The 24,284-nt window shown below is 41.0% G+C and overlaps 1 protein-coding gene across 1 annotated transcript; it reads right to left on the reverse strand.

The window, feature by feature from the left end:
* Nucleotides 1-24,284, reverse strand: LOC147311140 (amine oxidase [flavin-containing]-like). The gene is made up of 15 exons (XM_086266370.1): nt 24,130-24,284; nt 22,507-22,601; nt 22,099-22,236; nt 12,549-12,653; nt 12,337-12,428; nt 11,285-11,426; nt 10,098-10,247; nt 6,351-6,510; nt 6,175-6,271; nt 5,647-5,700; nt 5,504-5,561; nt 5,318-5,415; nt 3,729-3,840; nt 2,901-2,963; nt 1-2,467 (listed from the first exon to the last, which is right to left on the reverse strand). The coding sequence occupies exons 1-15, from the start codon at nt 24,182-24,184 to the stop codon at nt 2,312-2,314; spliced, it is 1,575 nt and encodes a 524-aa protein (XP_086122496.1). The 5' UTR covers nt 24,185-24,284; the 3' UTR covers nt 1-2,311.

Consider the following 24,284-nt stretch of genomic DNA (forward strand, 5'->3'; position numbering starts at 1 on the left):
TCAGGTTAAGGCGAGTAAAAGATTTATTTCACATTTTGTTAAATATCACCAGCTTTGTATGAGGAATCAAAGACATCAAAGAGCAGGTCACAGGAATAGTTAAGAAGGCTCATATGCACAGAGGGACAAAGGAAGGGGGGGTATCTCCAGAAAAACCCCATAATGAATAACGCTGCATCACGTCTGCTGATGGTTTGTTGTGAGTGCTGTAGTTTTTTGTTGTTGTTTTTCTACAGGGTGGATGGAATTTGCTGGCTTTGTTTGTTCAGCCAACCATAAACTCAAACACTTTTAGTGATGGTTCAAAAAGTGACATTATTATTCAATCATTACTTCTAGAACTGCACATAAAACCTGCACTGGGACTGAGGGTCAGACGGGAGAGGGACACCACAACGAGGGAAGAAGCGCTGCAGGGACAACACGAAGCACACACAGACACAGAGATAAGCAGAGGGATCACCTCAACAGTCTGAGCTCTGATGCTGTGTTTTTACACCCGGCTTTACCTGAGTCAAGTTTGCAGTGAGGACATAACTCAGGTAAGGGGAACTTACCAGAGGGAAAGAGGGATGAGGGCTGAGAGTGTCAGAGTCACAGGCACTTGCGATAAAATGACAAAAACGCTATGATTTCCATTAAGGCACAACAGATAAACTACACTCACAAACATCTTTGGGACAAGAACAGCATGATTCTTGTAGTGGGCAGGTTGGCTTTTACATCTACACCCCCGACAAATGATTTTACCCGGTCAAATGATTGCTGACGACACTGACGACATCCCCTTTGTAGCCTTGATGATGAGTTTTGACACCTCAGCATATATCAATAAAGTTGTGGTTTGAAGACAATCAGAACAGTTTCTGGGTTTTTCTAAGTCTAGTTGCACAGGGAGAGACCACCCGCACTAACTTATGATGCACACCAGTCGTTTTGTTCTATAAGCCTGAAGCATTCAAGGTCACTCCTGGTCGATTTATACAAGCGGGTAAAGAGTTAAAACAACAAGTAACTATAACTGAGAAGTGTTTAATTATTCTTTATAATACGGTAATCATTATTGTCACCATTAGTTTAAGGATTTCTTATTAAATTTATGGGTTCAGTACTTAGACTGGCACCGTCTTAATTTTTGGTGGCCATATTTGGTAGCCCGTGTTTGCTGATACCTAAGACTTACTATAGTTTAAACAGAGGATTTATATTAAAGGAGTTACCATGAAGGAGACAATTAGCTACAAAGACTGCCCCAGGCTTTAAAGATGCCTTTTCAGGTGGAAACCTAGACATCTTAACATAGGAGTCTGTGAGGAATTACCTGCTTTTGGAGCCAGCCTTCAACTGCACAGATCGCTCATTGGGAATAATACACATTTGGTGCCCTAATATGACATTATTAGGCTACATATTAGGATTCATATTAGGGCACATAATTTGGGCTTTGGGATGTAAATAAAATTTAAATTTAAGAGAAACAACAAAACCCATTTCACGCGGTACCAACTCACTTTAGGGTTGCGACTCACATCTGGCTTTAGCTACAAAGACAATGCTAAAATTCACTATTCATTTGTGTTTTCATGGGATTTGCTGACAGAAAAAGCCCCACTTGTCCTTGAACCTCCTCTCTGATTTTCTATGTGGACAGTGTCACTATACTGACTCTTTTCTCTTCTGAAGTCACTGGATTTCGTCAAACAGCTACGGCTGCTTGGCCAGAATAAATTGGCACCTAAAATAGGCAGCGGTAATTAGACACACAGTGGAAACTCATGCACACGCGCTCGCAACTTTGTACAGAAACTTTGATGACCACACGCTCACGAACGCATGCTCACCGAAGCATGCGACACAGACGAGGCTCATACACACAGTAAGCATGGCGACTTTTATAAACTCACATATAATCGACACAGTGGATTTCATTGGCATTGTATGGGATAGTAATAGTGACAGAGAAGGTTTCCCCTTACGAACTGATTCTGATCTTTTTTCCTTCATTGGTTTCACAATCTGAGTCTGCATGTTTTAAACTGAAGTTAGGCTTTCGTCCCTCCTCTCAAACACCTTTCAGTCAGCCCTTCTCACCTGCTTCATTCTCTCTTTCGTTTGTGGACAGAGTAACAGTGTGTTAGTGTTTTTGCATGAGCTGAGCAGTCCTTCTCACATCACGGTGTTTCTCAAAAAACAATGTATACCCTATGTAGGTCACTACTCTGTAGTTTGGGCCCATAAAGCACTAGAAGTACACAAGTGTCTATTGAGACGTGTTCCCTTGAGATGTGGAGGAGTGAGACGACAGGGTGGTTTAACTCCGGGGGATGATGCCCTTCTTGTAGGCCACCAAGCCAGCTGCGGCGGCAGCAGACAGGAATGTGGAGACTCCTAAGAATTTGAGGAAACCATCAACCGAAGGCAGGTTTCTCTCCCAGAAGGTGGTAACAAACGGGAGTGCCCGGATTTCCTGCAGGACGGAGGGAATGATGATATCAGATATCTGCCTTTTTCATGTGCATGATATTAACTAGATACTTGATAGATGATTTGGCAATATACAACTTATGTAATCTTGGGTCCAAAATGTGTAAACAATGCATAGGTGTCTTAAACCTGCATTTTTTTACATGACCAGCAGGGGGCAACTCTTCTGCTTGAAAATGATTGTATAGAAAGCGAGGGAGAAAATGACCTCTCTTGGTTTACAACCCCAAGAAACATTATGGTCTTGCCTGGTAGTTTTTTTCTCATTTATTACAAGATGATCTTTTTCACAGTGTCATTTATGGTAAAAAGTGTTTTGGATTCATGACGAGAGACTTCAGAGTGTTTCTCCACTGATTGTTCATTTTTTTAATCAAAGGCCAACTTGTAATTTGGTGCATAAGGACTTCTCTTACATCGTTCTCAGGCTCAGGTTGCCAGATCTGATTAGGTTGGAGTTTACCCATCGCACACATGACCTGCGAAAAGACATTGGTGGTGTCAGTCAAAGACTTCAAAAGGATCAAAATACAGTCTAACAGTTTAAATTTTAAACATGATACACATTTTTGAGTTTGGGTGATGTTAATAAGATAACTCTTTATTATCATTGCACAGTCATACATAGTACAATAGCACAATGAAATTGGGGAACTGTCCCACGTTGGCACTACATACGACACGACACATCAACTTAACTTAAGTAATAAAAAGAAGAATAAGTGTATGTTTATGTTTAATGCACTCAGATAATCTACTCAGGCTTGACTGGCCTTTACTGTAACTGACCTACTCTGCAGCAGAGCCAGAGCTAAGAAACATGGAGGAACATGAACACATGGGGGTGTATCTTAGGAAACCAAACCTAATGTTAATGCCTTGGAAGAAGGACATAAAGTGCAAGCAGCAGGCGAGTGTCTTAAAGAGAGATTTAGAAGACTGAGTGGGGAGGACCATTTTGATTCTATGGTTTGTTTCAGTCAGCTGTGCTCAGACATAAATGAGAGGGGAGAAAAGGCGAGGATGTCATGATTTGATATCAGCTGACCCCCAGCACTGCTGGCTGAGCATCCACAACACCAGGAGCAGGCTGAGGTGTGACTAATAGGTGTGCCAGCTGCATGATTTAAGTGGTTTCCACCTGGTATATATAAGTAACCTGCCTCTAAGGGTGTTTAAACTGGTAAGAACTGGTATTTGCTAACACGTAGCAGTGAAAAGCAGGTACTTAAATGCTCTCTGACCTCTCTGGCTGCTCTCTCTCCAGCTTGTACGGCCCCCTCCATGTAGCCACTCCATTCGGTGGCCGTCTCTGTGCCTGCAAAGTACAACTTGCCCACCGGCTCTCTCAGCACTCTGAAGAGCAAAAAAGAGAGAAACAGGAGAGGCTTCAGAGGTTAAACTGGTTTACAGGTTTTAAACACGTTTTATTTTTAATGTATGCACCAGCATTGTACTGACCATTGAGCTTTAGCATGCATTCACTTCATTTAAGAATATTATCTCACCTGAATAAGTGCAATATGGGATTATATAACATAAAGTGAATTTCCTTTGGATTAATCTTCCCACCCCCACTGTGCTCAACGTAAAAGAACCAAAGAAAGGACTTTTTCTTTAACTCTATTTCTTGCAGGGCCACCCGGTATGTGAAACAGTTACTCTGTATAAAAAAGCACAATGTTAGGTTTCCAACTCCAGCTTACTTTTCATTGTGAGTGAGAACACATTTGCACATCTGGTGAGGACATTTAGACATGAAATATGGTTCACATGACGATTAACAAGGAGTTTCAGTTTTTCATATGGAGGTTAACAAAACTCTAATAGTGAACATATGCACCAGGATCTGTACAACAAGCAGCTTCGACTAATAAATGAAACCAGTTGCAATCTATCAGATACCTGCAAACAGCCACGGCACTGGATTGTGTTTTATAGATTTAATGGGCAAATCCTGGGGACACGTCCTGCTGTACTGAAAATGCATTCATTTGTTCACACTCCAATAAAACCCATGAAATGCAGCAACAACACCATTCAGTTAGGAACGCCTCCAACAGGACCGGTCAGTTTTTTTCTTTAAAAAAGATGAATTATGAGATCACAGTATTGCTTGTGTGGTAAACATAATTATCCAACACAAAGTGTTGTGATCTCAGTGAGTCCCCTCTGGAACTGTGCACAGACAGGCAGGGTCATTTTATGGAGTACGAGTGGCGCTGATTTGCAGAAATAAGTGCAAATCCTGCTGAAACATATTGTGGTGAGCTCAGGCGAAATAGGAGACAGCGACTGTTTCAACCTGCTGTTCCTGCGCTAGCCTCAACGCTAAACTACAGGAAGGACAGCCTTTTATTAGGAATGCCCTTTCACACACAGCAATAGTGAGAGGTGCTCAAAATCACAGTGCTCTGCCAGCCACACTAAGCACAGAACACACAGCTACAGTAATGTTACATACTAACAACAGCAATGACAAATCAACACATGTTAACTGTAGCAGCCGTTATAACGCTACAACTTAGAAACATTAACATCAGGTATAGACCCATAAGCCTTTGGGCCAGCGGCCCCTCCCCCTAGCCCTCTACATAGCCCGCACCTGAAGGGGTCAGTTGTCCCCAACAACCCCATCACCCCACACAAAGTCTTTCAAATGTCCAGGGGCCTTCTTTAGGCGAGTCGTCCGGGTGAGCCTGCTACAATACATTAGCCATTAATATCCAGGAGCTGACACATTCAAATAAATTAAGTCAATTGAAATGAAAAGATCACACTTTCATATTTATGTTTATTTTTTTGTGTGTGTACACGTGTGAGAGAGACTCACCTGCCAAACTGAGTAAGGATTCCTGGGGGGAAATAGGCTGTGTAGCAGCCTCCAGAGTACTCCTCTTCACACCAGTTCTTCTCCTCATAGTGCACCGGCTGCAGGAAACAAGCAGGCACATGAGCAGTCAGTCAAGTGATTCCACAGTATCCACATGACTGTGTACCACTCTGCACCCAAACTCACATGCAAAGCCTCATCTGTGCCCAGCACTTTGGAGTAGATCTCACAGATCCTCCTCAACCTAAACACAACAACACAGGAGTTGGGATTAAACTGATCTCACAGCTCGTGAGAGTTTTTTTCCATCTCTGTCCACTGGTGTCTACCTTTCTTCCTTGGACAGGCTTGAGAGCTTTCTGCACTTGTGGGCAAGGATGAATCTGGGGGGGAGAGTGAAAAGAGAAAACACTACATGAGCATGTGTGGCTGGTTGGATGACTTTATCACTTGTGTTTAGCTCCATTCAAGCACAAGTCCTACACTGTATGGAAATTCTTGTAGGAGCTCATGCGAGAATACTAGGTCAGAGTCAGATGGTAAAGCTGAGACACAAGCCTACAGGCCAGTCAGTAACCCTCTGATAATCAAAGGTCGCTAGTGAAAAAAATGTGTATTCCACCCTAATGATGACTAAAGCACTCATCATGGTGCAGCATTGTATACTTCTTTGGGGCTGCTGATATCACTTAGCGCTATCTGGCAACCTCCAGTAACCACTTGCCAACCAATCTTATAACTCAGGTCTGAAAGCTGTCCTGCGACAGGTAAATATTTTTGGCGATGTAGTGTACAATATGGAATCATTATACAAAATATACACAATTACAGAGAACTGTTTGAAGCTCTGTACCAACCCCATAATACAAGGTACAGTCCCATCAGGCTTTGTGTCATCCAGGGTGAAGCCGATGGGAGCGCCCTCCTCCTCTATCACCATGCTGCCGCAGTAACCTGGTAACACAATAAAACGTTAGAAATGGCATCATCTTGAACAGCATTCGCTCTCTCTGTGTTTTCACTTCCTGCGTACCCTTTTTCCTCCAGAAGTTCTCTCTGTAGTAGACCATGCACTTTATGACAGAGCCCATGGGAACACGGTTGATCAGCTGGTTCCTCAGCGGGGGCAGCTCAGGGTTGAAGTGCATCTTCAGATTCAAAGCAGGTGGTGTGGCCACGATCACATACTTGGCCTAACACAGAGACAGAGACAGTACACAGTGCGTACCAATAGTCTGTTTATAACTGAAAGATGTGACCCAGAAGTATCTGCATGGTAGTCATCAGCCATAGTAAGAGATGTTGCAATTCTCCAAATACTAAGGAAAGAGGCTTCAGTGCTTCCTTTAATATAGGATACACTGGACTATCCTTTATGAAAAGAGGGGAGAAAATGCTGTCCCATAATTCATTACAATGGAACATCTGACCATAAATGAAAACATTCAACCTAATCAACAAAGTAACACAGATCATGTACATTTTAACTGCTTTTTTCCAAGCAGCCAGTAGATGGCAGCCAAAGAGCAGCAGTGCCAGTGAAGTTTGTGAGTAATAGTGATGGGATTTCCGGCTCTTTTTAGAGAACCGGCTCTTTCGGTTCGGCTCACTAAAAAGAGCCGGCTCTTTCGGCTCCGAACCGGCTCTTCAGGTTGTTTTGTTGCTTTAATTAATTTATTATTAACAATAATATAAAATTATGCACAAAAGGAATTACTAACGTAAAAACAAGTGGTTTTATTTATATATGTTTATATATAAATATATGCGGTGGCCCCTAGAGACAAAACACGTACAAACTCCAAAACACATTTCTAGCATGAACTGAACTTCCAAAGCAGAGCTACTAGATCACTTAAATTACACAATTGAAAGCATGTGTGTATTGTTTGTGTATTTATACACAGGCACTCATATATATATTCAAATAATTTTAAAAAAAGTTAATTTACCTGTTATTACCACACACCAAATCCGGTCATTGGTACTTGCTGGCTTGTGTAGCCACAAGATAACAAAGGCTCAACACTGTGCCCAGCATCCTGGAGCACTTCTGTTGTTCTTTTGTACGTGTTTTGAGTTTTTATGTGCTTCTGAGTTTTTATATGCTTCTGAGTTTTTACGTGCTTCGGAGTTTGTACATGTTTTTACGTGTTTTGGAGTTTTTACGTGTTTTGGAGTTTGTACGTGTTTTTACGTGTTTTGGAGTTTGTACATGCTTCAGAGTTCGTACGTGATTTGAAGTTTGTATGTGCTTTGTCTCTAGGGGCCACCGTAAATATACTTTTATTTATTCACTTCACATAAAATGTAATAAATAAATCATCTAATACAAAAATCAACTATTCACATTTCAAGTTTTAACTATTTACATTTTCAGCTTTTTCCTTTCACAAATTTAAAGTGAAAACAACACAAAACACTGCAAACCACAACACAATTAAATATAAATTATAATATGAAAACTAAAAGAACATGCATATTCTCTGTCATATGGACCTGCATGAATAAACTTTCTCAATCCTTTATCATCTGCAACCGAAAATAGTTGTGGATGATTACTATACCTTTCTAATGTTGTTGTCCCTGCCTCTCTTTCTCTCTCTCTGGCTCTGTTCCTGTGCTACTGAGTGTAACTACCGCCCCTCCCCCCTCTGCCCAGCGTAGAGCACAAGGCTCGCGTGCAGAGTGAAGCGGGAAAAAAAGTGCGAGAGAGAGGCTGAGAGAAAGAAAAAAAAAACAACCACGTGACGGCTCGCGATAAGGAGCCGGCTCGCGTCGTTCACGTCAAGGAGCCGGCTCGCGTCGTTCACGTCAAGGAGCCGGCTCTAAGAGCCATTTCGTTCGCGAACGACCCATCACTAGTGAGTAACACTGTGAAGCAGTTACTGTTTTACAGATACATGGATGTTTCATATTCAGACTGCATTATCTCACATTACCTAGTGTATAAATATAGTATCTGTTTCATTTCCTAATACATAATAAAATCAAACAAACACTATAACAGTTATTTGAAACATGGCTGCAGTAACAGGAAAACAGGAAAAGGAAAGTCCTGCATTCACAATCTACTGAAACATAAGAGCAGCGTCATTATTCATTATCTTATCAGCTCGTTAACGGTGATGTATCCATATAAGCAAAGTCATTCTGACTATTTGTTTTGTGGGCCATTAGAAGGTTGGGAACCACTGGACTGAACTAATCAATTGTGTCTACAAACCCAGTTTCAGAAAGTTGTAACATTGTGTAAACTGTAAATGAAAACAGAATGCAGTGACTTGCCGATCTCAGAAAGCCATCTTTTATTCACTTATACAGAAAAATATCAGAAATCTACTATTATCATTTACAGAAACAAAAAGCTCACTTTGAATTTGATGGCAGTGACATGTCTCAAAGTGACACGACCAGCGATAAAAAGAGCATCTCAGAGATGCTCTGCAAAAACCCCAAAACTGTGTCTACAAACTGTGGAGCAATTTCAGAAAAATGTTCCTCAACATCAAACTGAAAAGAATAATATCATCAAAACATTCCAAGAATCTGGAGGAATTTCTGTGTGCAAAGGATAAGGCTGAAAATCAATAATGGATGCCCGTGACCTTTGGGCCCTGCTGCATCACTGCACTAAAGCAGGCATGATTGTCATGAAATCACTGGGAGGGCTCGGGAACACTTCTGGAAATCACTGTCTATGAACACTGTACTGTTCACAAATACAGGTTAAAGCTCTATCATGTGAACATGATGGTGAAACACCGCCATCATTTCTGGGCCAAAGCTCATTTTAAACAGACTGAGGCAAAGTGGAAACTGTTCTGTGGTCAGAGAAATCAACAGAAAGGCTTCAGCAGAAGTAAAAGAGTTGGGGTGTTGAACCGGCCTGCCTGCAGTCCAGACCTTTCACTAATTTGGAGCATTATGAAATGAAAAAAAAAAACCCAGATATATGACGGAGAGCCAGAACTGTTGACATATATAATCAAACATGAATGAGACAACTTCCTGCTCCCAAAGGTTTAGTACCTGCTCTCCTCAGTTGCTGAGGAGGTGTTAAAAGAAGAGGCGATGCTAAACTGTCTTAAACATGGCCCCAACGCAACTTTTTGGAGAACAGTTGCTGCCATCAAGTTCAAAATGAGCCAATATCCATTTGCACTTTCTATGCTCCGTTTATGAGATTGAAAATAATTGCATTATTTTTATTTGACATTTTTACACAGCATCAACTTTTTCAGAATCAGGATTGTACGTACATCTGCACATATATTTATTTATTTCCTGTTTTAAAATGTCTCCCTTTACAGCCATCACACAGATGAATGTGAGTTAAGTTAGATATTTCCCTCTGAAATGCAGGGACATAAAAGTACAAAGTATCACAAATTGGAAAACGTTAGGGTAAAGTATAAGAACCACCTCTCTGTGATACATGCTGATGAGGGACCTTCCATGTTGCTCTGAGTGCATTTCCTCTATTTTCCTCTCATTATTTTATCCTCACTTTTTCCAAGTTCTGCTCAAAGGGGTTTCTCTCCATCTTGTTGTAATCCCTTTGACCATTTAGTGCGGTGTGCCATGAGATGATTTGGTGCTAGATACCATTAATAAACATTAATCGAGCTCCTCGAATATTTACTAGACTGGACTTTAAATGCTCATTTCCAGCTCAATATTATATTTCTGACTAAAGCAGAATATGTAAGGAAAGACATAAAAAGTGTCCTTAAAGAATAGTACTTCAAAGGAAATACTGGTGATATACTCAACTCACCTTGTAGGTCTGCTTGTCCACGGTCTCCACCACAACCATGTCTCCGGTCTGGTCGATCCTGTAGACTGGAGACTGCAGCTTCACTCGGTCTCCCAGCTCCCTCGCCATGCACTGACTCACCTGATTCGCACCCCCTACAAACTTCCTCTCCTTGAGACACAAAGAGAGCAGAGTTCAGTGAGCACCAACAGGGAGAGCAGATGCAGCAACACTGGTTTCTATTTATATTGGGTGGAAGTGACTCTGATCCCCCTCTGGGTACCCCTCAGCAAGGCTAATAAACTCCCAGTTTGGAATGAAGCCGATAAAATCCCCTGATTTATCCTGGTGATACACACCGGTTATCCTCAGTCCGCCTTCATTTCCTTCACTACAAATTTCTGCATCTTAATTCAAAAGAAACACGTTCATAAAGCCAGGCCAGCAAATGTTAAATGATGAAGATGACAGTGAGGAGGTAGAGAGGTTTGGGCTGTCAAAGCTCCGATACACAAAACCATTTCCATGTGGTTAGTGTCAACATCTCTCTCATCCCTGACCAGAAACACATTGTGTGCATTCCTCTGTGGCATTTGGATGAATTTGTCAAGCAGTCACTGTGAAAGCACGAGCTACACCTGAATCAGTCCTGGGCGGTGAAACGAGGTGAGCCTCTTCTTGTCTTGTTTGATTAAAGACACATTTGCAGTTTTGCAGGAGGAGTGCAGCTGCACTCGAAGCAATGCATACCAATAGCATATCCATATGTTTAAGATGACTATGTGTAAATACTTCAAACACCCCTATGTATGCACCATCCACAAGGTGTGTAAGCTTTAAATGTGGAGCAAACAGGAAGGAGCCGACTGCACTACTGTTTGTCATTTGTTTACCAAAGCCTTTGTGGCTATGGGAACAAGGCCCTCAGCTTGAGGAACGGCAGCAGAAAAGACGCCCTGAGTATTCCAAGAAAACATCTTTTGTGTGGACAGCATCTTATTCAGGCCAGACTAAGGAGACTGGGCTGTGAGGGATCTCCCTCTGACGTTCACACTGCTCCTCTGAATCACTGAATGAATCTGTGTGAGAGGCAGAGAACGCAAGTCCACTTCTTGGCACGCCGAGAGAATATTCTGTTTGTTCAGACAGATATACAAAAAAACGAATTCTTTCAGTCTGTTGTTCTGTATAATTTTGGGCAGACATACCTGTCCTCCGTTGGTGGTGGAGCAGATCCTCATTATTCCTCCGCACTGTTTGACGTACCAGAGTAACCAGAGAGCCGACACCTCGTGGGGTTCAGCGGTCACGATCAAGTTGACAAACAGTGTGGCGAAGCGACGAGCAGTTCTGGGAGGGATTACATGGAAGGTAAGAAGTCTTTAAATACTGCAGGTACCCCAGTCACAATTTTTATATTCTGTAAGAGTGTGAACAAAGCACAAATAAATCACCATGTCAGGGATTTCTGCTTGCTTGTCCTACTTTTCCAGCAGAGACTTGCACATAATCTACATTTGAGCAGTTTCAAAGTTGAACTAAAGTTTTATTTTAGTTTAATATAGGATACATTACAGGATTAATTCAAACGCTGGAGCAGTACAATCATTTAATTAGTGCAGGACTGTTGTCATTTACTTTTACAAGCTGCATATTTTAAATTTACACAGTAATTAGATTATCAAAAACATTCTCACTCACAGTGCATCATATACTGAAGCTTCTCCACCAAAAACCTCTATGAAACAGCTACAACCTTCAGCATCAGTTTTCAAAGTTTTTGCAGGGATGAGAATTCTTATTCTTATTAGTGCTGACACAGGAAGCTGTAACCATTTCCACCTCTGCAAGTTTGAGTCACTGAACTGGACCTCTTAACTGTGACTGTGGTGTTGGAGATCATTTTATTGGAATTAGCCAATTAACCAAAATTAACCAAAGAGCGTTAATTTTACTTCCAGCTTCAGTGAGTGGAATTCTAGCATTTCATGCCAAGTCTGTTGTGCAGAATGCTGCACCCATGAAACCTTAGTAACTGAGGTTGCTAACATTAGGTTATAACCTATCACTCCACCAGCCAGCCTCGCTGACTCATATGAGATATTAGAAAATAAAACGACATTTCTTTTGTTAGAGACCACCTTCAACATTTGTGTCACATGATTTAACAATAAAACTTTAAACTGGATATAAACGAGATAACAGGATGAATAGCTAGACCTATTCTCTGCACAAACGGGAAACATTTTGAACATGTTACCTGGTCCAGCAGAGTTTTTCAAAGAGTTCCTGCATGGTCATCTTGTCCCACTCCTCAGCATGGGGAGCTCTCCAGGGAGCGTCTCTGGGAATCTGAAACGCAGGAGGGTGTTCAGCATGAGTCAGGCATGTAGCAGGTGTGCAACCTGTCCAGTAAACCAATCTAGAATGCTTATTAATAAGAATACTCATTAATAGTGAGAACTGCTTTACCTCCTCGCCCATCTTATCCATTGTTCTAAAGAGGTTGTTGAAGTCCATCAAAGCGATGGGGTTCCACATGGGAGGCAAGGAGCCTTTGAACGGGTAAGACTTTCCCTGTTGGACACATGATTGCGGCCATCATCACCAAAACAATATTCTTCAATCATCAAATAACCATTGCTTATAAAAGCTGTGCTTAATGATGGCAGCATTCAAAGAACAACATTTCAGCATTTGCCATTAAAGATTTGTTTCAGTTGACCTCTAACTGACCGTGAAAGCAGTTTGAAGAGTGGTGGAGAAAGTGGAGTAATAGCTTGTGCAATGTTTACAACTGAATCAGAGATACTGAATCATTAAATGTGATAAGAGTAGCCATAATCTAAAGCCATAATTTTTATGCCTGGTCTAGTTTATTTCTGCATTTCTCAATCACACACAAAGACATACAAACACAGAGGTGACAGTCAGGGGTAGATGCAGTGGGTTTAAAACCACTAAAGTGTTGCCACACCACAATTGTAACTAGAGATTCATTTTTGTTGCTTTCTAGCAAAGTTCCCTTTGCTATGTGGAGGATAACAATGGTTTGAGTACATTCATTTATGTGTGTCGATGGAATCTCAAATAATCTCTCTAGCGAGATTATTTGAGAGCTTGAGTATTGAGAGCTTTGCTTGACAGGAACATTTATTTCAAACCTTATTAAACACAAACTTCTTTGAAAGAGAAAAAAACTGTCTATACATCTTTGTGGAAATGCCCAAGCCTCACAGAGCTGTCAGCTCAGAGACAATTCTGGAATAACACTTACACTGTACTGTCTTGGTCTGCAGCTGCAGCTTAAACTAATAATGTCTCCTATTATTTACAGTCTCCTAACTTATTGTGTTGTGTAATGTAATACCACTGTAATAGAGCCAAAGGAAAAAACAAAACAAAAAGAATATCAAAATTGTTTAGTTCTTCATTTCATTGTAAAACAATGCAGCTGTAACTGCATTATTACTGCATTAAAGGAGACTGGAGGCATCAAGGTGGCACGGAGGGAGGTTAGCCAACTATCGGAGATGCAGAAAGGTGCGACAAAGAAGGTGCCTAAGAAGTACAGCAAGTTGTCCAATACCTGAGGCCTTGGAAACTGCCAAGCAAAGACTCACAGCCTTAGCCAGCTGCTTAAAGAGGTACACCAGAGACATAGAAAAACACCAGCTACTGGTAGACCGAGCAGTCAGCCAAGACTGCAAGACTAGGCTGACAAACCTGTGCACTCCCTGGATTGATTACAAGAAGGCCTACAACTTGATGCCCCACAACTGGATGCTGGAATGCGTAGACCTGTACAAGATCAACAGGACCCTAAGAAGAAACTAAATGTAAATTTATCAGGAACTATCAGGAACTCAATGGGGATGTGGTGGACACTAGAGGCCAACTTTAAGCCCTAAGGTTGTATGCTAAGCTTAAGGAAGGAGGTCAGAGGCTAGTTAGTGTCAGTACCACAGTGGCTGGACAAAGCTGGACTGAAAGACAGCACAGAGGCGCTAATCATGGCAGCACAGGAACAAGCATAGAGGCTGGGCTCTATCACCCCAGGCAAGACCCCAGGTGCAGGCTGTGTAAAGATGCCCCTGAGACAATCCAGCACATAACAGCAGGGTGCAAGATGCTAGCAGGCAGGGCATACATGGAATGCCATAACCAAGTGGCCGGCATAGTGTACAGAAACATCTGTGCCGAATATGGCCTGGAAGTCTCGAGATTAAGATCCTGTCCTCAATGAGAGGACCAAAGAACGCTACTTGAAGACAAAGGTGACTGTACTGCAGAGGAGGACTTTATGACAACCATCTAAAGATAAAGATTTCACAGAACCACAGAAAATGCTAATCACTGCCCTTAGCCTTTTACCCAAATTATATTGTACGCTCTTATCTGACTTTGAAACAAACATCTATTATCAATAGTTATTTTACTGCCTATTGTAATATACAGTACTGGGAAAATGTTTGCTCTTCTTAATTTCTCATTTCTTAAACTACATTTAGTTTTAAAATTTAGTAAATTATTATTAGATTCGATTAATTAATACATTAATTTAGTAAGGAAAAGGCTAAACAAACCTACCATGTCCTAAATCGTGAATTTACTGTGATCAACCACATTTTTTGGAAAGTTGAACTTTGGAAAGTTCAGTTTCAACTAGCCACACTCAGGTCTGATAACTGCTGAATCCAGAAATCACTCAAGTAGAACCCGTCTGACAAAGTAAAGTAGGCTAAGGGACATGTCATGCCATGATCTGAAGAAACTCAAAAACAGCTGAAAGACTAAGCTGCTGACAACTATCGGTCTGGAAAACCATTTCTAAGACTGAGCCAAGTGGAGAGCTGTTATTCACAAATGGGCTACTAAAATTACTCCAAGAGTGCATCAATGATTCATCCAGGAGGTCACAAAAGAATCCAGAACAACATCTCAAGAACTGCAGGCCTCACCTGCCTCAGTCAAGGTGTTTGTGATTTACCAACAACAATTTTAAAATTTTACTAATGTAGTAAAACACTAACACACACACACACGGTATAAAAATATAGGTAATAAAGACTGATTGCTGTGAACTGCCGATGCAGGGATTGGTTCCCAGGTGTAAGATAATAAATCATATCTAAACACCACCTCTGAAGTCAGTCTAAAGATTTCTTGGATTTCTATCTTGCAGAGCATTCATTATGTGAGAGACCAACATACAATGCAAACAGTTTTACATTATCTGATGGTTTCACTGTGATTATTATAGCATTCTAAGATCTGTTCAAGATCTGTTTTGTGTATATATTGTCATAGTGTTTTCTTTGTCCTTTGTCAGACTGTCTGTGTCTCATGTCTCTGTTCCTGTTTGCTATCCTCCAGTGTTTGATGCATCAAGTGTTTTGTGAAATTTTCAGATTCTGATTATTCTCTTGTTGTTGTTTTTTCCTGTTTAATAAGTTCTGGCTTGAGAATCTTTCATTTGGCCTAATTTTTGCCACACCCATAACAGGGTAGCCAAAGCACTAGGATCCACTTCCCTCACAGCTTAATGGTAAGCTCAGTCCACCAGCTGGTAAAAGGGAAATAATTTGAGGATCCCATCCCATAGGCAAATGGAGATCATTATAGTGCAGTCATTTTTAAAATATATTTTTAGGATAGCACTTCTATTTGTTACAGCTACGAGCAGATGGAAAAACAGGCCCAGAGAGGGAGCAGGGCTCTTAACGTCCATCTTGGACCATTGTAACACTTGTTGGGTAGGGGTGGGTAGTGTTTGTTAATAGTCCAAATGGCCCAGGGGAAGAAGCTGTAGAAGCTGTTAGTGAGTCTGGGGTGTGGGACCTGATTGGTGGAGGGTCAAACGGGTGGTGGGCGGGGTCACCTGTGTTTGTCTGAGACAGGAGAATCTAGCGATGGACTCCGGGGTGGCAGAGGACAGCCAACGACTGTTTTGACAGTATTAATTACCCTCTACGCAGCGTTTCTAACCAGACAACCAGGCAGTAAGAGAGCACGTTCTCCCCTGAGGAGCGGTAGAAGCCCAGCAGGAGCTTCTAGTCCAGGTTTTTCTTCCTTGGGACAAGGAGGAAGTGCAGACACTGTTGGGGGTTCTTTACCAGGGTGTTTACCGAGCTTGAACCTAGGAACAGGTGGCAGGGGGGATCTGAAGGGGTGGCAGAGGACAGCCAATTATTTTTTGGCAGTATTAATTACCCTCTGCGCAGCCTTTTTATTCTCAGTTGGGTGATAAGGATGTCTGGGATTATAGAGTTGAATGTTGAGCTGTAGTCCACGAAGGGCATCCTCACATAGCTCTTCCTGTTAGCCAGATGGCTCAGCGCTCTGTGAAGGGTGACAGTGATGGCATTTCCAGTATTTCCAGATATTTCATTTTTCATTTTTCCCCCAAACCACTGTCCAAAAAAAAAAATCAAATCAAATCAAATCAAATAAAACCCTGAGCTCAGTGTGAGCTTTGGTAAGATATTTCTTGTAGTTGGTCATTAGGTTTGCACACATTTCAGGAGTGATTTTGGCCCACTCCTCTTTACAGAAAATCTCTAAATGCTTTAGGTTTTAAAGACCCCCACAGCACATTTTCTACAGGACTGGTAGAAAGGTCTGGTCTGGAGAATGGTTAAGCTGCAAAATGAACTTAACATTCTTCTTCGTTGGCCACTCCTATGTTTCTTTGGTGGTATATTTTGGGTCATTGTCATGCTGGAAGACTCATTCATATCTTCAGTTTTTTGGCCGATGGAAGAAGACTCTTGTCCAAGATTTTACGGCACATAGTCCAATTCATTGGCCCCTCTATACGGTGAAGTCATCCTGTACCCACAGCAGAAAAACAGCCCAAAACACAATATTTCCACCTCTGACTGTGGAGATTGTGTTCTTTAGGTCATACTCATCACTTCTCCTCCTCCAAACACTGTGGGTTAAGTTGTTGTCAAAGAGCTCGATTTTGTTTTCATCTGATTACATTACTTTCTTCCAAGGCTTCTCTAAATTTTTTGGGTGTTCACTGGCAAACTTAAGAGGGGTTTGTAAATGTGCCTTCTTGAGCAGGGGGAACCTTGTGAGCGCTGCAAGATTCGGTATATGGTAAATGGAGTGGTTCTTATACAGCACATTACTATTCTACTTGAACGCTCAAAGCACTTTAGCATGTCTAATGTACCCGTACCTTTTGATTAATAGATGACCTGCTCTACCTCCTGAGCCACATTATTCTCTAATTTTAGACCATTACAACCAGTGTGTAACCATTGGTGTTTTTGGTGACTGTTCCTAGTCTTGAGATCATTAACAAGCTCCTCCACTGAGTATATATGTTCTGTACGACCGTGTGTGGGGGGAGTGGCTAATTTAGCAGATTACCGTATTTACCGCACTATAAGGCTCACCAGATTATAAGGCGCACTGTTGAAGACTGGCTCTGTTTTCATACATAAGGCGCATCATATTATAAGGCGCATTAAGACAAACAAAAAAATAACTCGACCTTTATTAAGCTCATTCACAGTAACTCTTAACACTGTTAAGCTGTAACACGTTAAATATTGAAAAATATACTTTTTCCAGTACGGTACATTCAACTTCCACAATTCCCTCAAACTCTTCACCTTCCGTGTCTGAGTTACGGTAAACAGCTGGGCAATTTCGGCATCAAGCATGCCCGGATCCCTCTCACACCGGATTAAAAGGCGTTTAAAGTGCATTCAGCAGAATAAAACAATCGGATGAGTTAAAATTTAACCAACTCATTCACAGTAACTATTAACATTGTTAAGCTGTTAAACATCAAATATTGAACAATACACTTACATTTCCAGTTCATTCAACTTCCACAAATCCATCAAACTCTTCACCTTCAGTGTCTGAGTTAAACAGCTGGGCAATTTCGGCATCAAGCATGCCCGGATCCCTCTCATCATTATCTGAATCAGTCTCGTTGCTGTTACTTAGCTGTTCAGTGATTATTCCAGCCTTCGTGAAAGCTCGGACGACACTTGAGACTGATACCTTAGCCCAAGCAGCCACGATCCATTGGCAGATAGTGGCGTAACTCGCTCGGCGTTGCCTCCCTGTCTTGGTGAATGTGTGTTCGCCTTCTGTCATCCAATGCTCCCACGCAGCTCGTAATTTAACTTTAAACGACCTGTTGATACCAATATCTAGTGGTTGGAGTTCTTTGGTTAATCCACCCGCAATGACGGCAAGCTCCAAATTAGTTTGCTTCACTTGGGTTTTGACAGCCTCGGTGAGATGGGCGCGCATGGAGTCATAGATCAAAAGAGACGGAGATTTGTGGAAAAAGCCATCCGGTCTCTTGACATAAACTTCCCTCAGCCACTCGCTCATTTTCTCTTCATCCATCCAGCCCTTTGAGTTAGCCTTGACGATGACGCCGGCCGGAAACTTTTCTTTTGGCAAAGTCTTCCTCTTGAAAATGACCATGGGTGGTAGTTTCTGGCCATTAGCTTGGCAGCCCAGAACTACAGTGAAGGATGACTTCTCGTTCCCTGCGGTGCGTATAGCAGAGGTGGGACCAAGTCATTGTTTTGCAAGTCTCAAGTAAGTCTCAAGTCTTTATCCTCAAGTCTCAAGTCAAGTCTCAAGTAATGTCAGGCAAGTCAGAGTCGAGTCTCAAGTCACTGGTGTAAAAGTCCAAGTAAAGTCACAAGTCTGAAACTTTGAATTTCAAGTCCTTTCGAGTCTTTAAAAAAAAAAAAAAAAAAAAAGCATGTTGCAGTTATATGCTAAATGTAAATATTAGACCATGTAATTTTTAAATCTGTGTTTTTCTCAACACATGACAAAATAGTGAACTTAGAAAATATACACAAATTGTGAAATTGCACCTCTTTAAAATGCAGCTCAATTAAACCTAGCTCCAAGAATAATTTTCACCGACAGTTCTGAGATAAGCTGCATGTTATTCTTGGATGCGGTTGTAGGACCGGCTTTGAAATCGCATGACAAAAATATCATACATAAATAAATGATATTTTTTTTAAAAATATCATTTAAAAAAAAAAACTGCATCACCAACGTAGCCTTGAAAACATTTGCTAGTTAGATGAAGTCAGCTATCTCATCGTAGCATATTTATATGCATATTTATAATCATACGGTTCTTGGAGTGAGTGCATACACTCATGAAGTTTAGTAACTTCAGGTCACTGCAACAAGCCCAGGTACAGTTTACCGACGGATGGGTGCAGGACCTTGAAATGCACCGTGTAGAACGAAAGACCATCGTACGTATCATAAGTTTACCAGTCTCACAAATCGTCGTCATAAATACACATTCCTTAACCGTTTATTAATAGGACCTTTGAGCTCAACGGTAATTAATTAGTAGTGGAAATAATTTCTGGTAGCATCACAGAAATGTAGCAGTGACAATAATACTGTATGCTGTAATCGTACTGGGCAATTAGTGATACAAAAAACCTGTTTTATCCTGTGAATAAAAGTATATGTTTTTGTCAATGTACCATAATAACAGAAGCGAAACGCAATATTGTGTCAGGACAATTCACTATTTATGCACAATAAATAAAGGAGCATAGCGCGACAATTTCTGTTCAGCGCCAGACTTGCTTGTAACCTATATCACCAATTATGTTATGAAAATGACGCATTAACTACAACAGAAGACTGACCTTTGTGTAAATGCTTGGAGCAGACTAGCCTGTTAGCTGGAGTGTTCTGGGACGTTATATTTGATCTTTGAATGGCTGCAATCCAGGCCACCCGTCGCGTCTTTGTTACTTCGGAAACATGGCTCGAACAATTTCTCTTCAACGACGTAATCCGATAACAACCGATCTCTTTACCCGTCGGCTTCCCGTGGCTGTCATGCGACCGGCTATTGCAGTTAATAATACAACAGCTTCTTGACATTTTTGTGTTTCTTTTTATCGCTGTATAACTGATTTTAATTGAAAGCCTGCGTGCGCTAGTACCGCTTGCCACGAGTTCCCAGAATCCTTTGCGGTTCTACCCGTGAATGACGTCACATTTTCAATCTCTATATAATATGCATGTTAAATTTTATATTTGGGGTAAAATATCAAGTCTTTTCAAGTAAACCGGTTCAAGTCCAATTCAAGTCCCAAGTCATTGGTGTAAAAGTCCAAGTCAAGTCACAAGTCTTACAACATTTTTTCAAGTCAAGTCTAAAGTCATAAAATTAATGACTCGAGTCTGACTCGAGTCCAAGTCATGTGACTCGAGTCCACACCTCTGGCGTATAGATACCGTACTGGTCCCTGTTTTCTCGACAGTACGGTTCACGGGGATGTCAAAGGTGAAGGGGACCTCGTCCATGTTAGTGATGTGTTCTGGCCGGATCTTCTTTTCAGTGATCTTATTCTGGCAGTACGTGCGGAAAATGGCCAACTTTTCTTTGTAATCGTTTGGCAGTTGCTGTGAGACAGTAGTTCTTGTGCGGATTGAGAGATTATGCCTTTTCATAAAACGGAAGCACCAAGAAGGTCCCCCTCGAAAGTCTTGATCTGCATGTCACGTGCTACCGCTGTTGCCTTGAGTCGAATAGAGACTGTAGAGACACTTCTACCTGCTGTTCTCTGTTCAATAACCCACTGTTCAATTTAAGATAAGATAAGATAAGATAACCTTTATTAGTCCCACACGTGGGAAATTTGTTTTGTCACAGCAGGAAGTGGACAGTGCAAAAGTTATGAGGCAAAAATTAGAATACAATAAGAATAAATACAGTACACAACTGTACAGAATAGAATAAAATAAAATACTATATACAGTAGAATAAAATAAAATAAATATACAATAAGATAAAAATAGAATACAAATACAAATACTATATACAACTGAGTAAAAATACAACGATGACAGAAAGGATTATTGCACTTAGTATTATTGCATATGTATGGATGTGTGTGCTTGATCAGTTAAAGTCTTTATTATGGAGTCTGACAGCAGTGGGGAGGAAAGATGATGATAATTGATAATTTTGTCCTCTAACTGCGGCCATCGCACCTTGTTCCCTCGGAAACTCCTTTTGGTCTTCTTTACTTGTTTTAGGTCATCTTTTTGCTTCCTCCACTTGCGCACCATGGACTCATTAATGCCAAATTGTCTCGCAGCTGCTCTATTTCCATTCTCTTCTGCATAACTAATTGCTCAAAGTTTAAAATCAGCTTCGTAAGCGTGTCTCTTCACGGGTGCCATTTTGGAGTCGTTATACACACACACACACACACACAACACGGTAATGTTGTGTTGAAGCACAGTACGTATTACTCCGCGAGGCTCCTGGCAACGGTAACCGTAATGCTCCAAAAAGTGGCACTAAAAATCTTTTTTTGACAGATTTTTGAGCATAGTGTGCCACATAAAACCGGTTCGAGGTCAGTAAGCACAAAACAAAATTCATACATAAGGCGCACCAGATTATAAGGCGCACTGTCGATTTTTGTGAAGATTTAAGGATTTTACGTGCGCCTTATAGTGCGGTAAATACGGTACAGTCAAGTGAACTAAAGTTAACAATGATGATAACAATGTTTTACTTTGTGTGCAAAGTAAAAAATTTGTTTTTAGTGCAAACAAAAAGATTCCCCAAAAATGGTTCAAACTCTACTGCTGATGGCAAAGAGGCTAGCTCTGTTAGCTCATGCAATGTATTAACGTTGCAACTTTGGTCAGTAAATATAAAAAAGTCAAGCTGACAGGAAAAGTGCCAGCGGCAGAAAGTGGCAATTGAAAAATGTTGATAAAGATCCTTGTTGCCATGCCTACTGCGTGATGCCAGAAAAGTAGCAGAGACTTGGATTTCCTTTTTATTGGATAATGGGTCAGACTCAGGATATGGTGCATCATCTTCTGAACATTGTCATCATTTACTCCATCACTTAAAGTGAAGAATACATCTGGAACATGTCATGATCTGTCACAGACTACACAGACATAACATAAACCAAGAGAGCTTGGAATAGAAAATTATCTGCAATAAAAAAAAGACACTCACATTAACATAATGCACCAAGTTCTCCTGCTCGTTGACTTTGTAGGTCTTTATGCCGTACTCTTTGGCCAGACGGAGGATGCGGTTCTGTGTCGGTCCAATGTAGGCACCGCCTAGATCAACCCACTTTGCCTCCTTATTCTAAAAGACACATACTCACAATTAGATCATGACAAAAAAGAAAGAAATGTCACACATATTTCTGAAAAGGCTAACTGATCTATGCTTGCACTTCTACGCTCATAAATGACTTGAATGTAAATGTCATTTTTTTTCTGTATGCCCATTAAAAGAAATAGATACACTATCTTGGTTGTAAAATTAAAAAGGCTGGAAAGTATTTATATTACTGTTACTGATTGTCTCTTTTATGAGCCACTCCTACAGTAGTATTGACACTCTTTGCTTTACCTGCACAGTGAAGGTACGACCACCAACCCGGTCTCTGGCTTCCAACACTACAGGATCGAGCCCACTGGCTTTCAACAGCTTTGCAGCACTCAAACCTGCAGAAGGACAGAGACACCAACAGGACTTAAACATAAGGATTCAAGCAATATATGTGCTTTCTGTACTTGTAAAAAAAGCAATAGCAAAAGGCACACAGGGATTTTAAAGGTCTTTTAAAATAAATGACAAAAAAGGCTTCCAAAAATCCCCTTCTCAAAGAAAAACATTGTTTTTGCGCTCTATTAGATCACTCAAAACCAGATCAAGAGGATCGTTTGGAAAATCTGATAAGAAAGACAAAGATTTGAACTTCTTTGTTTATTTTTAAAGTAAATCTGGTTTCTCTTATGCTAGTTAGGACACTGTTATACCATCAACAGGTATTCCCACTTTAATTGTTTTCCGTTGTGCATTTACACTGATTAGCTTTTTGGTAGGCATGCAACTCTTAAATAAAATTACATAACATTTGCTTTTCAAATGAACTGAGAGAGCTCTGGGGAAAAAAATAGAGGGGGGCAGGGGGGATTGAGGTTCTCAACAAATCACAAACCAGCCAACCAGCTGATCATGTGGGGAGGAAGAGCTAACAAGTAAAGCACTGGCTCACCAACCACAGAGTATACAGTAGATAAACAGCTTGTCATACACTGACCTCTGGCATATGGAGTATGGGTATGTCACAGGTTTTGCTGTGAGACTGGGCGGGGCAGACATCTCCGAAATCATCGGAGCACTTTTGCAAATAGGCTCGATCTTGACAAACCGACCAGATATCTGAAGATTAAACCTCTACATTTTCGGCTAAAAAAAATATTTAAACTGTATTCGGTGACATACAAACAGGGTATTTAAAGGCAAGTTCAGTTAGTTAGAGAAATGTCCAATAAAAAGACTGGCCACCAGGCCAAAGCAATGGTTTTTACTCGAACACCATTAACCCCACCCCCTGAGTTTGATGGGTGAGGTTGGCAGATAAAAGTAATTCATGAAGAGAGCCGCAGGGTCAGGACTGTCAAAATGAATTAAATAAATACATCATTAAATAATTGATTAAATGTGTTGATAATTAAATACAATTTGAAATAAATAAACACATAATTTATTCAATGTTTTAAATGAAATTAATGGGCATTTAATTAATTATTTAAACATTTATTTAATTAATTAATTTAAATTTTAATTAATTAATGACAAATTTAATTATTTATTTAATAACGTATTTCATTCATTTATTTCCTCACTCCTGGCCCTCCATGCAGCTCACGTCCTCTTATGTAACACAAAGTATGCGCTGGTTGATTAGCTGTTACTCAACTTGCTCTGCTGTTGCTGCGGTGATACAGAGGTGAAAGAGCTGGAGAGAGGAGGAGAGGGGAGGTAGCCTCACGGAAGAAGAAGAAAAACACTACGAATAATGAAAAACTCTCCGTCACTCTGCACGCACGCACGCACGCACGCACACACACACAGCTTCTTCCACTGTGGAAGCTCTGTTCGAAGCTTTGGCTTAAATCAGTTTATTTGCTCAGCTCGTCCGCACAGCCTGCACACCAAACTAAAGTTTTCTAACGTGCAGCCTACCTGATATGCCCGCGCCGACCACTATAACGTCGTAGGTGTTGCTGGGTGCAGTCATGTTGCTGGGTGGTGTGTCTTCTTTCCCCTCTTGGCCGTGTCAGCTCCGGATCCAGATACGCACCCTACCGAACGTAGGGTGCGTATCTGGATTAAAAAGC

The sequence above is a fragment of the Aulonocara sp. 'chitande type north' Nkhata Bay genome, linkage group LG16 (assembly GCF_057382095.1).
Source record: "Aulonocara sp. 'chitande type north' Nkhata Bay isolate Kocher_YH1m ecotype deep benthic linkage group LG16, A_spYH_male_GT1.1, whole genome shotgun sequence".
NCBI classification, from domain to species: Eukaryota; Metazoa; Chordata; class Actinopteri; order Cichliformes; family Cichlidae; genus Aulonocara; species Aulonocara sp. 'chitande type north' Nkhata Bay.